Genomic DNA, 14405 nt, shown 5'->3' on the forward strand with positions numbered 1-14405 from the left:
CAGTTGAATAACTAAACTAAATATGATACTAAAAAAACTCCCACATCATAGCTTTTTTTTTTTTTTTTTTTTTTTAAAAGATCGGGGTGGGCAATAATTTTTTGTCGGGAGCCACACTTCAAAAGTGGCCCTAGGCCGCACTGGAAGGGGCGGGGCCTTGAGTGGAAGGGGTGGGGCTGGGATGCTTCCAGGTTCCCCAGCCCCAGCCCATGATTTGCCAGAGCTGCAGACAGGGGCACAAAGGGGTAACTGCCCTAGGACCTGGTGATACAAAGGAGTCCAGAGCTTCCAGTCACTACCACCACTAAAGTCACTGCAGCAGCAGCAACTGTGACTGGAGCCCCAGGCCTTTTAAATTGCTGCTTGGAGGGAGGCACAGTGCTAAGGTTGGTCTACCCCCAGTCCTGCCCCTTCTGCCCAAGGCTTTGCCCCTTCCAGGAGTGCAGAGCAGCAGCCCCCCCCCCCCCCACACACACCTTACCCAGTGGTCCAGTAAGGCTATCGGCCCAGGTAGGCTTTGCTTCTTGTTTCTGCAGAGTTTTGAGATACCCAGCATTAAATCTATTGTAGCACTTAACTCTTGGAAACTGTTTGAATCAGTGCTTTCATAAACTTTAATGTATGATGCAGGCATCTGACCCATCCTCTAACATTATATTTAATATAACTTCTGCTTTTGTTACTGTTGGGGGTAGGGCAAAATGAAAAATAATAATGATTCTGGGAACAAGAGGAAGTCAGAAATCACATCTGGAATAAATACGTGGATACTGTGTGTAATAAAAGTTTCTCCTGAAGGCCTTTTCTTTGGGTAAAGAGAACTTTATAGCTCATAAAAACCTTGTTTATAGATTTGATTAATAGCAGTACTGTATTAAGGATTCTTGGGACTGGAAAGAAGCAGTACCGTTCTTGTTTCTATTGCAAGTAAAATAAAGTTTTAGAGAATCAGGTATTGGAAGGTCTCATTGACAGAGGGTAATTTTATATCCTAAAGAAGACAAAATAAATCTCCTGTACTGGCTAGGGTTACGTCACCAATAATTCTTAATTTTGTTAGGAAAAACACAAAGCTTATCCAGTCTATATATACATATTTACAAGTGTTTATCCCAATTTAATTTTCACTATGAAACAATGAATTGTTGGGATTTTTCTTTTGCCATAAAAATACAGTGAAGGTTCCTCAAGCTTCCAGAGAAAAGCTAACACAAATTCATCTCCCCTCAAGATCCACTTGACCGAAGTCCGTAAAATGATCACCTGCAAACTCAATCATGTGAAGCAGCATGCAGCATGCACAATAAATACACAACTGTATGATGCACAGATCACAAGAAGAAAGAACAAACTAACACTTCAGAAAATGAAGAAAAAAAGAGGAGAAAAGGCACTATACAATTGAGCATGCTGGATCATAAATAAGAGATGGCAGCCTTCTGGGTATTACCAGCCAAGAGGGATGCTACACACAATGTCACTCATAGGAGGAGTCTCATATTACTATGAGTTTGGCAGGATTACACTACCCTCTCTGACCTCACATTTTCCCCAGTTTTATCAGCAGTGAGATTACTTATTTAAATAAGTTATAGAGACACAGTTGGAACTTTACCAGTAGCAGCTGGTCAACAAAGCAATGCCTTAGGAGACTGATAGCAGACTTAACTTGTAGAAATACTAATTTTAAATGTGCAATTACCTGAATAAGGGTAGGCTGAGGGTAACTGTGTAGTCAAATGTGGGTTTTTTGGTCCTATTTGAATGAAATTGTCTGTATTTATAGTGAATCTTCTTTTTCATATTTCCTTTATTTATCAACTTACTTTAATAAACTCTGAAATGGAGTCAGGTTTTTCTCTTTTAGAGGCCCCTCATCTTGCAAGGTCCTAAATGTAGTTTCAGTTAGCTTATACCTTAATCCAGCACTGTGGGAGGGACAAGGGAAGTGGCCTCGCTTGTGGCCTGAAATAATTTGATGCTAAAAGAATAAGAAAGGAGATGACAGCAATGTGTCTAGAGCCACTACTTAAACCACCACCCTAAGGATAACTCAAAAGAATGCACTGTCTCCATCTGCAGGACCAGGAGTTAACTGGGGGGTACACAGTATGATGGGGGATCATGCAGAAAGTGTGATTAGCAATTCCTTAGAGAGGAACACTGCCCACTTTATGGAAAGCTCCCTGTTTCCTGCTTTAGCGCTTGAAGGACTATAGATGAAAAGCCAAACCCCTGGGGGGCCAAAGCCCTCCCTCATGCCAGGCAAATCAATCAAGAACATCTGCTCTAACAAACAGAGGGGAAAGGCCATTTTGGCATGTTAAAAGCACAAAATGACAGCTAGCACTGGACACCAGTGCGTAGGCAGCCTTACAAATTTACAGACGGGGTCATGACCTTTTCCCTAACACGTCCATATATCCTTGTGAATTGGGGGGGGGGGGAGGGAGACAAAGAAAGATTTATGGAACCAATTCTACTCCCAAATTTACTGTAGTAAGTATCTTTAAACGTGATGGAAAACATAAGATACTCGTTAGTTGTTTTAATTAACAACATATATACAGAAGCGTATATAGATTATTAAAATGACATCTGATCTGACAATGTAAAACCCTATCTGGTCTACAAAAGTCACAGCAAGAAGAACGTGGTAAGCTGCTTGCTCTCAGGGACTAAATATTACATATTCATTACATGTGGGGGTAACTCTTGTACATCTTTTATAAATCGATTCACATTCTACTTTTCTGCTTCTCTGTTGGGAACACTTTCATGAAGCAAAAAGTCTCATCAGCAACTAGCAATAAAAGCAAGTTCCAGGTCAGCAGAATATTTTTAAAACTTTCACAAAACATTTCACTAAAAAGTATTATTTCAGAACAGTCGTACGATATTTTCATTGTAAAGGTACAATACACTTATACAAAAGTATTATGTCTGGTGGCGTCAGTCTAAAACAGCATAATCACTAGTAGAAATGTGGCTATTTTGTTGTAAGATACACCTTGTTATGAGACACACATCTCTTTACTAGTGAAGATAGCCTAAAGCTAAATCCTACAAACCTTCTGAACAAGGGTTATCTTCACTTATATGAATAGTTCCATGAGTGAAGCTAGCCTGGAACATGACGATTTACAAGATTGGCTCCTTAAATTCCTAGTGTCCTTACAAATTCAGCACACCTAGCAGTCTCTAATAAGGAGATACACCTAGGCATGGACAGTCTTGTGTATTTCAGGTCAGTCTGTGATGCATTGGCTGACACAGGAGTAGAAACTTACACTGTGTTGATGCTATCAATCTGTCATTGTCATGACAGCTACAAATTCACCAAAGGTTAAATAAAAATGCATATTCAGGATCAGATGATAATAATAGAAATAAAGCAGACATTTGTCAGCTATCTATTATAATTATAATGCTCTCTAGTTCCCTCTCTCATATCATTCCTATAATATTAGAGGATGTACTTTCCTTTCTATGGCAAGAGGGATTTCTAAAATAACAATTCTATTTAAATCCCCAAACTGACATAAACAAGGAAAGTCACTATGCCCTTTAGAGCAAACACAGCTGGAACAGCTACGATTAAAAGAATAATGAGCTAAAATCTACATCTACTTTATCTGAACTGTGACAAAGTAGATACCAATTAGCAGTCGTCTAGTGGATCTAGCAATTGATTAGGTGTGCAAGGTAACGAAGCAATGAAGTGATGTTTATTTTTTACTGGGTTAATGTAGTTAGGGAAACTGGTGATTTAACTGGGCTTTAGCTAAAAGACAAACTTTTGAGGTTTATTGCCACAGCAACATAATGCCAGCATAACTTATGGTCTGTAATGTTTACATTTTAAATACTTGTTTGAGAAGATTTGTAACTCAGTATAATCCAAATTGTAGAGGTTGTGCACAAGCCTCGCCTGTTTATTTCCTTCATAATCATGAAAGTCTTCCATTTTAGATTCATATTGAGCCAGCTCACTTGACTTAGTTCTTCAAATGCCAGTTTTTAAAACATACATTTTTGCTAATAAAGGGGTTCCCGTATACTTTTGGTCACATCAGAGGTTGGCCAAGTGCATTGTGCAAGGGGCTGCATGTTGTTGCCTGTAACTGGCACATTCATGTCCCTCCCTGGAGGTTGTAGAGGCAGAAAGCCCTGAAGCACTTCCACAAAGACAGCACCCTCCCACTCTCTACAATTAATGTTGGGTACCCAGTACTAGGGCATCTTATATCTTCAACTCCCTGTGTGGGTACACAGGATTGGCTACAATCTGAGAGGTAGAACTTAACGCACAAATGTCATGCATGTATGTGCTTTAGAAAATAAGAGTCTTTATGCTCTCTATGTTTTTGTCCCACGTTGGTCAAACAAAGCTAGGTTTCACAACTGCAATCCTGCAGTTAGCCTCTCTCAATGCGGAAAAAGACCCTTTGAAATATTTAATAGATAACATGCCTAAGCAATAGCTGTTTTACTAAAAAAAATTTTTGCTGTGCATCATGATGTTAAGCTATAGATTATACTCATACTATAATTCACATCTTTTGTAAAGTGTGACTAATTGTTAGGATACTGAGATCCTATTTCTTTTTGCAAGTTTATCCCTTTGGATGACATACTGGTTCATGTACATGGGGCTCTCAGATTTCACCAGAAGCTTAGGCTTGATTTATTGATCCCACTTGGTTTACTTCAAACAACAGTAAAACAGAATTTTCAGACAAAGAAATCAATAAGGCTTTAGATTAAGGTTTCCATAAAATGTTTAATAGATTATATACTAATGATTTATTGTATATTAATTATAAATTAATAAGGGCAATGTTCTGGCATCTGATTTAGCACACTAAACTTAGGTATATGTAGTTCATATCTGAAATTGCTCTTCTATCCCCTCTTTCAATGGTGTTGTTGAGAGACTTTAGAAATACATACAGCACGACACTTCTGTTTGATTATCTATAGCTCAACAAATGGCATATGTTGCTTGTGTAGCATCTTACAGTAATTAAGAGCTTGGCAGTTACTGTCTCACAAGATGCAGGAAAAGGTCAGTAGGAAATGCAGAGATAAATTTACTAACATATATGACGATAACACAGGGCTAGGCAATATGCAGCCTGGGGGCTGGATCTGGCCCGCAAACTGCATCTGGCCACTTTCTATTTATATATCCTGCTGCTCAAACCACCAAATTTCTAGGTGGTAGCTCAGGCAACAGGATCCTATTTATATGGCTTCCAGCTCCCAGTTGCAGCACTACTATAGCAGGGCCAGAGCCGCAAGCCCTTTAAATAGCTGCAGCAACCCTGGGCAACTGCCAGGCAACGCAGTAGCGGTGGAGCCAGGAGCTGCAAGCCCTTTAAATAACAGCAAGTTAAGGAGCATGTGGCTCCTGGCCTTGCTGCTACTGTGTTGACTAGCAGGCACCCACATGGCTTTATCATCCTTGATTACTCCTTTTATATCTCGATCGTCTAGGGGACCCACTGGTTTTTTAGCAGGCTTCCTGCTTCTAATGTATTTTAAAAACATTTTGCTATTTCTTTTTGAGTTTTTGATTAGCTGTTCCTAAAAATCTTTTTTTGTTTTTCTTATTACATTTTTTACACTTGATTTGACAGTGTTTATGTTCCTTTCTATTTATCTCACTAGGATAGGACTTCCACTTCTTGAAAGATGCCTTTTTGTCCCTCACTGCTTCTTTTACACGGTGGTTAAGCCATGGTGACTCTTTTTTAGGTCTCTTACTATCTTTTTTAATTTGGGGTATACATTTAAGTTGGGCCTCTATTATGGTGTCTTTAAAAAGTTTCCATTCAGCTTGCAGGGATTTGGCTCTAGTCACTGTGCCTTTTAATTTCTGTTTAACTAACCTCCTCATTTTTGTGTAATTCCCCTTTTTGAAATTAAATGCCAGAGTGCTAGACTGTTGAGGTGTTCTTCCCACCACAGGAATGTTAAATGTTATTATATTATGGTCACTATTCCCAAGCTGTAACTGTAATGGTTATCTCCTGAACCTGATCCTGTGCTCCACTCAGGACTAAATCGAGAATTGCCTCTCCCCTTGTGGGTTCCTGTACCAGCTGCTCCAAGAAGCAGTCATTTAAGCCATTGAGAAATTTTATCTCTGCTTCTCTTCCTGAGGTGACATGAATCTAGTCAATATGGGGATAATTAAAATCTCCCATTATTATAGAGTTCTTTATTTTGGTAGCCTCTCTAATCTCCCTCAGCATTTCAATGTCAGTATTGCTGTCCTGGTCAGGTGGTCGATAATATATCCCTACTGCTAAATTATTATTATTGGAGCATGGAATTACTATCCATACCGATTCTATTGAACATGTTGATTCATTTAATATTTTTATTTCATTTGATTCTACATTATCTTTCACATACAGTGCCACTCCGCCACCCACATGGCCTGCTCTATCCTTCCGATATATTTTATATCTCGGTATCACTGTGTCCCACAGATTTTCCTCATTCTACCAGGTTTCACTAGCACCCTCTAACCTTCCCCTCTAAACTCCCTCTCAAAACTACCTGTTTGCTGCTCCTGTTCGCAAGCTCCCTGGTCGCTGACTCATGGCTTTATATTGCCCTGGTAACCCCTACTCCTGACTAAGGCTGCTGTGGCTATTGAAAGGGATCTATGTCACGTAGCTGCAGCAATCGTAGATGGCTGCCAGGCAATGCAGTAGCGGAGGGGCCTGGTACCACAAACCACAAGCCCTTTGCTGAGTTTAAAATATAGGATTATGCAGCACTTTAAAAACTAACAAGATGGTTTAGTAGGTGATGAGCTTTCGTGGGCCAGACCCACTTCCTCAGATCAAATTGTGGAAGAAAATTGGCATGACCATATATACCAAAGGGATACAATCAAAAAAAGTGAACACATATAAAATAGACAAATCAGATTTTAGAACAGAGGGAGCATGGGGAGGGGGAGGTTAATGTCTATGAGATAATGATATTAGAGGTGATAATTGGGGAAGCTATCCTTGTAATGGGTAAGATAATTAGCATGATCTAGGCTTGCTATCTATCAGGTCTATCAGCCTGCTCTCTTTTGATATCAAATCACAAATTCAACCTGCCATCTGTAATATTTTGTGAAATCTGACTGAACTAACATTGCATAATCCCAATTACTCAGTTTCTGTTCCCTTCACATACCAAATCATTGGTAGGGAACAAGGCCAACTCATTTCACTTGCCTTTGACTTCAGTTAGAGTTAGGGGCATTTGTAGGAAAGGGCTGCTATGTTTAGAAGTCAGTTTGTAAAGTAACGGGATCTTTCTGCATGATAAACACCACAAAACACTACAAAACACTACAAAAGCTCAAGTAATTAAGGTTCTATCTTGGAATAATTTTAATTGCAAGTTACTCAGAACTAAATTCTTTCAATTCATACCCCGTACTCTGGTCTATCCTCTAAGAAACTGCACAATATCACAAAACCTTTCTGCATCAGAATCCTGTATACCTATTATCAGTTCATTAACAACTACTCTGTGTTAAGAAAGTGTCTACCATGTTAAATAGTGATAGAGATGCAGCCATGTTAGTCTGGTCTAGCTGAAACAAAAGACAGGACTATGCAGCACTTTGAAGACTAACAAGATGGTTTATTAGGTGATGAGCTTTCGTGGGCCAGACCCACTTCCTCAGATATGTTTGCTACCTATGTGCCCCTACGGTTTAAACATAATCCTCATATCTGAGGAAGTGGGTCTGGCCCACGAAAGCTCATCACCTAATAAACCTTCTTGTTAGTCTTCAAAGTGCTGCATAGTCCTGTCTTTTGTTTCTACCATGTTAAGGTTGTGATGAGAATTGCACATATGTAAAGAAATTCAGAGCTAAAATGTTCAAAGCAGCTTTATCTATGGTTCTTTGTGCATATGCACTGTTTCTAAGGTGTCTTTCCTTATATGATCATACAGCACAGGACAATGTGGTAGACTAGTTGTCTAAAAAAGTAATAAACATAAACAATTGCAATTTTTCTAAAAGAGCTCTTCCACAAAAGAATATATAAAAAAGTTTGATTTATGTTTAAACCGTAGGGGCACATAGGTAGCAAACATAAATTAATGTTTGTAAAATACTTTGAAGTGGTTATTAACATTTTATTAACCACTTTTCATCTTCAAAGTATTTGAATATCCTAACGAGATTATTTGTGGAAGTTCCACCTCTGTGAATATTCAAAAGGAGGACAGATAGGAACACAATATTCCACAAGGATAATCCCATGACTGATACAAGGGTAACAGGTAGACTAGACTGTCTGCTAGATCTTTTCCATTTCTAATAGCTAGACTTTATTCTTGGATTTTTCTAGACTGACAGAAATACATTTTTAAAGGAAAAAAATTCCAATTCCATATTAGTTAAAAAGGAAAAAAACAAGGCATAGGAATCATATATCCGTCTAGCCATTAAAACCTCAGCCTTTTTTCTAATTACTTCCTTAAAAGTGAATTTTGATAAGTTTTCATATCTTGTGAATAGAATGCACCATATAACACATACCTATAATATACATGCATACTTATGGAAAAGTTATTGGCAATATTTCTAACTGAATCCAAATGTCATTCCATTAATTCCAACGTTACTAAAATCAACAAATTAAGCAAGTATTCATTATGGGCTCAATCTGGACTGATTACACTGACAACAGTAGAAACTCAGGCTACTCCGCATCTCATGGGATAAAGTTCTACAAATAGTGCTGCTGAAGATTGACTGACAGGTGTTTTCTCATAGGCCGTGTCCAGACTCAGGGGTTTTTTCGGGAAAAGTAGCCTTTTCCCGAAAAAAACTTCCCCTGCGTCCAGACTCAAGCTGCGTTCTTTCGAAATTATTTAAAAAGAACGCGGCTTTTCTTTCGATGGCGGTAAACCTCGTTTCACGAGGAAGAACGCCTTCTTTAGAAAGTTCCTCTTTCGAAAGAAGGCGTTCTTCAATGTAAAGAGGCCGTCTTCGAAAGAGAGCATCCAGACTCGCTGGGTGATCTCTTTCGAAAAAGCGGATTTCTCTTTCGAAAGATCCGCCTGCAGCCTAGACGCGATCTTTTGAAAGAGGCTCTTTCGAAAGATGCTTTCGAAAGAGCCTCTTTCGAAAGAAGCCTGCAGTCTAGACATAGCCATAGTGAAGTGCTCTCAGTTCCATTAGTGTGCTCAGAGCAAAATAAAACATAGCATGGACTATTCCAAAATAGATTATTCTACAACTTCCTTCTTCCCAGTAAACATGGAAGTTACTGGGACAGTACTATTATAACCAACAAAGATAAAGGAAACAAAGATGTGCTCCTTAATACAGAGAATATAAAATTGCATATTTTAAATCAGTCCTTGCATTTCACTTCAATTATACTTTAATGAAAACATTTAACTATGGTTAAAAACTATTATAGCAAATGAAAAGATGAAGGTTTATCTAAACTTCAGCTGACTATCCTGAGCTGCCATGTGGCACCTCCATTTTTCAGCAGGATAGAAACTAATCACATGAGGAATGGGGGATGCAATGCATCCCTAGGCAAAGGTACCTTGCCTTTGTGCACACAAGCACAGTACTTCCTGCTGCTTTAACCAGAAAGAAGCAGCCACCTTTTGGTTAGAAAATGAATACCTGCCTAGGGATGCCAAAAAGACACTAAAGTAACTCCGAGAATTAAAGAGGACAACAGGAGATTAACGTGCTGTTACACTGATTAGTGGGATATCTGGCATTGAGCATTAGCAGTAATGTCGAGACAAAGAACTTAGGGAAAAAGTTGATTGTATTCTCATTGTATTTAGACATCTTTTTGTTCTTATTTCCCAGTTGAGATGTGCATGTCACATGAATCTGTATAAATGTCAGCTATTAATATTTTCACCGAGTTTGTGGGCTTTATGGAATTTGGTCAGAAGGTTACAAAATATCTCTAGTCTTATATAATTTTCCTCATTAGTTGCATATGCAAAACAACATGTATTTAACATAAATAATAAAGCCCCAAAGGAGTTAGTCTTTATGAGATATAGCAGTAATAACAGACACAAGTTTAAAATAACATTTTGGCTTCTGCACAAAGCCTTATGCACAAAGTACTTTGGATAAAGAACCTAGGCAGCAGTTTGGGATCAGAAACCTGCCTGTCTTTGAAGTGCAATCCCTGAACTTTGGTCAAAAATATGAGTACCGCTGATCATCCTTGCAATTCCCTCTAGGGACACCCATAATTCCTGCTGTCTGGTGAAGAAAACAACTAGAGAAATGATCTGCAGTGCATAGGAATCTGCAGTCCCTGTGCATGTCTGTTCCACAGTATGCCTCTCCGCACAACAGAAATGCAGTGTTTCAGCTGTATGTGGGGCCTTGGACTCCTATGATCTGGCCCATTGTGTTTATAGTAAATTCATCATATCTGAGGTCCAATTTAAAGCTCCCTGAACTAAGAGAATCACTTGCTGGCAAATGAACATTCTGCAGGGAGCAAATGAGTCCTCTTGATCCACAGAAATGATCTAATCCTAGCACCGTAGCCTCTGAAACAAACCTTCATTGCCTTTCTGGATAAAAAAACAACTTGGGTTTCTCATAATAATGGCATAAAAATACAGCTTTGCTGTTCCAAGAGGTTTGATTATCATAAAATAATTGTATTCTTAGGAGTCTGAAAATCTTTAGTACCTTTTGCTATCTCAGTGATGTTACTTTATTATGTAATCAGATTCCTTTCAATAATAATTACGAGTTACTTGTTAGATGTTCATGTTGAAAACCCCTAGAAGTATCCTTTGCAAGTCTGATGACAACATTAAGGGTACATCTACACTGCACCCAGAGCTTGCGCAGCTTATTTTGAGTTAATTTCAAAATAGCCTATTTCTAAATTTAGCGCTGTCTATACAGCACTTATTTCAAAATAAATTGCTATTCTGAAACATCCCTTACTCCTCATGGAATGAGGTTTACAAAGACGCTGGTAGCCTGTTATATTATGAAATAATTGGCACGTTCAAAAGACACAGAATAGCTATTTCGGGATACCAGAGGAGTGGAGATGTAGCCTAAGAGTGCCTTGTTAAGTTATCTTCTGATTTTTTTCTTCAAAGGGAAACAATTTTAGAAATGCAAACCCCTAGATAACGTCCAGAGTTGAAGAAAGGAGTGAATCCTACCTCTACTACTGATTTGGAATCCAGTCGGAAGTTGAAATCTCCAAAGACAAAATATGAAACCTTCTCAAACCGCTGATCTCTAATTCTGAAAAGGCATGAAAAAATACATTAACCTTAGTACATTCAGCTTTATATGTTAAAAAATGGCTTTATTATACTTTACAAAAAATCCTTTGAATTCTAACTGCAAAAAGTTAAAAAAGTATTGTAATGAATGCTATATTTATATATTCATAGTCACATTTCAGTTTTAAACATCGCTTTAGCAAAATTATTCTTGGAACAGTCAACAGCATTAATTTTTTTGGAATAAAATTTCACTATGTATTAACAACTTGGTTGGTCTGTACTATTGTAAGTATGCAGACGACATACAGCTCTGTTTCTTTTTCCTCAAACCCAAATGGGTATGGTTTATTTGCTTTCCCTGCTATGCAAGTAACCTGGATGTCCAGTCCAGACAAGGAAAGAGGTGCTCAGTGGCCAGGAAAAGCATTCTGAAGAAACAGTAGAGAAAATGACTAATTCAGTGGGAGCTTTAGATGCCTAGTATCTCTGAAGATCAGATCCTAAATGTCTCAGGTAGGACACTTAAAATTGTGATATCTAGAATTAATGGGCACCTTTGAAAAAAAACCTGCCCCAAACTCTCTGCTTCAGATTCACATCTGTAACATACAGGCCCATAATGTTTTCCCATGTTTATTCAGCACCTTGAAATCGATGGATGAAATGTGTTATAGAAGGGCTAAGTATTATTTGTAACTATTTGGCCTGATATTGGTCTATGAAGTTCTATGAAGCCTGAGTTATGGATGACTGAGTAACCTCCTCTTTTTGTGTACTATTATCACATTTGAGACACATGATCTAAAAATCTTTAGAATTCCTTGTTGCAGGCAGGATGGTCTCACTGGAAGGCCTTGAACGATGGAATTGGCTATCACCAAGACAGCAGACACTTAGGGTAAAGGATAAAGCCTACATCCTCTCAGCTTTTGATCATATTTGGGAGCTGAGTGAGGATGCCTATTTGTTTTTTGTTTTTGCTTTTTTTAGTATTTTTAAAAACGTAGGTCAATGTTAATTATTTAATACTTTCAAAAACTGTACGTGCTTCTAGAGACCTTTTGCATTGGCCAAATCTTTCAAAGTGGAATAAAATCAAGTAAACCAGTCAGTAAATTAGCACCTCATTTTGAGACAGAGACCATCTAATAAATTCTCCTATTACCAACTGGTGAAGACATGAAGTCATTGACCAAAATATTATGACTACAATTAGAAGAAAATCACTAGACAAAAAAAGCACAAAATACTTTTATACTATATTAGGATCATACAGGACAGCAAAGAAACACTAAATCAAAGCCACTACATCAACGTACTCTAAGTAAATAAATATATAAACATGAATGATGCCAGAAATCCCAGCTGAGCTGGAGATAAGGGCCCACATGGATAGTTAAAGAATTATAAAGAAACCTATAGTAAGTGGCCTTCTGGAGCTATAATGCCGAGATAGGAGACATTTATTTAAAATGGCTTTAAAAGTTTTAATAAATTACCCCCATTTGGACATTTCAAAGCTATAAAGTAAGAAAACACCTGGGTCTTTAAATGAGATACTGCTTTGCTTCTAAAGTATCCCTCCACATTTTTACTCAATGGCAATCTATTACATAAACAGTATTATTTCACTGAAAAATTCATGCACACTGAACCTATGACAGTGATTATTTGAAGCAAATTCTCCAGCAAAGAGCTATTCTTTTCTGCTAAGAAAATCTCAAAACCCTCCATTCAATTGACAAATTATTGCAGGTACTATTAATAAATACTATCCACTGTCAACTGCAACCAACCATTAAGAAAAGCCTGTCAGTTTTGACCTATACATAACATTAGTTTGATTAGTCCCCTCATGGCACTTTAAGGGAAAATGAGAACTTAAAAGTTAAACCATTTACATTACCACAATTTGCTCACACTATCATTGCAAAATCTGATGTACGATTTGTACACAAGAAAAGCTCCGTCTGCTTTGCCAACTCTTCTGATTCATATCCCAGTTTTGGCTTAGCTCAGTGCCATTTACTGATGAAAAAAACCTGAGAGATATCACTGGAATGACATCAAGGTCTAAAGAAGTCCTCTTAAAACAACCTGATATTATGAAGATGAAATCTGTAATTGTATTAGGCACAAACGATTTTTTGAAATAAACACATTGTGCCAAAAAAATGCCAGTTAAAACTTTGGATAACTAAATATTTTTGATAACTAAGAAAAATTCTAATCAGTTAGTGATGAACAAAATGGCAGATTGTCAATGCTTAAAATTATTTATTAACTGATAATTAAATATAAATGTAGGGAATCAAAATTTTAGTATAGCATCAGGATAAATATGACCATAGATTGTAGATATTCTATGGTCATTTCAAGAGGTGGCATAGTGGCTGTACCTGGTCTGAAGACAGTTTAGCAAAATCATTACATACAGAAAAACATGCAGGTGATAATGGCCACATCAGTTTTCCTTTGTTCATTTTGTTCTATATGCCTATTTTATCTGGTGCGAAGTACTACAATAAATCAGAACAACAGAGAACAGGACCACGATATAAAATTCTTATATTATGATGGAATGACTTAATTATCTCTCACCTTCCCTGCTCAAAATTGAAGAGTGTTTAGATCCAAAGTTGTGATGTGAGCCATTCTTTAAATAATAAATATTAATAACAATTAGCATTTGTGTTGAATGTATAAGTTCAAAGATTGTGAAGACATTAACTAATTTCATCTTCAGAATACCTTGGAGGTACAGTATTCTAAGTGGTGGTATCCCTTTGAGAGCACGTCTAAACTACATTCTTCTTTTGAAAGAGGAATGTAAATGAAGCATATCGAAATTGCAAATGTAAAACAGATTTAAATATCCCACGCTTCATTTGCATATTCGAGTCAGAGTTTTTCGAAAAAGGGTTTTTCTAAAGTGAAAGCGCAGTCTCGATGGGGTTCTTTAAAAAAAAAAACCCCTTTTCTGAAAGAACCCGCACTCCTGAAAAAATGAAGAGTATGGGTTCTTTCGAAAAAGTTATTTTTTTCCTGAAAGAACCCAAGCCCTTTTCACAGCCCTTTGCCTGAATTCTGTACTCCACCAAGGATAATCAGCTAGACCC

The 14405-nt window shown here is 37.7% G+C and overlaps 1 protein-coding gene across 4 annotated transcripts in view; it reads right to left on the reverse strand.

Annotated features, from left to right (window-relative positions):
- INPP5A (inositol polyphosphate-5-phosphatase A) overlaps positions 1 to 14405 on the reverse strand; it is a 424043-nt gene that overhangs the window by 102003 nt on the left and 307635 nt on the right. For all 4 annotated transcript variants that reach the window (XM_075935229.1, XM_075935228.1, XM_075935230.1 and 1 more), the window contains one exon: positions 11218 to 11302. In XM_075935229.1, the coding sequence (XP_075791344.1) occupies positions 11218 to 11302 (85 nt within the window). The remainder of the gene's footprint in view (positions 1 to 11217; positions 11303 to 14405) is intronic.

Source organism: Pelodiscus sinensis, chromosome 8 (assembly GCF_049634645.1).
Source record: "Pelodiscus sinensis isolate JC-2024 chromosome 8, ASM4963464v1, whole genome shotgun sequence".
Classification (NCBI taxonomy): domain Eukaryota; kingdom Metazoa; phylum Chordata; order Testudines; family Trionychidae; genus Pelodiscus; species Pelodiscus sinensis.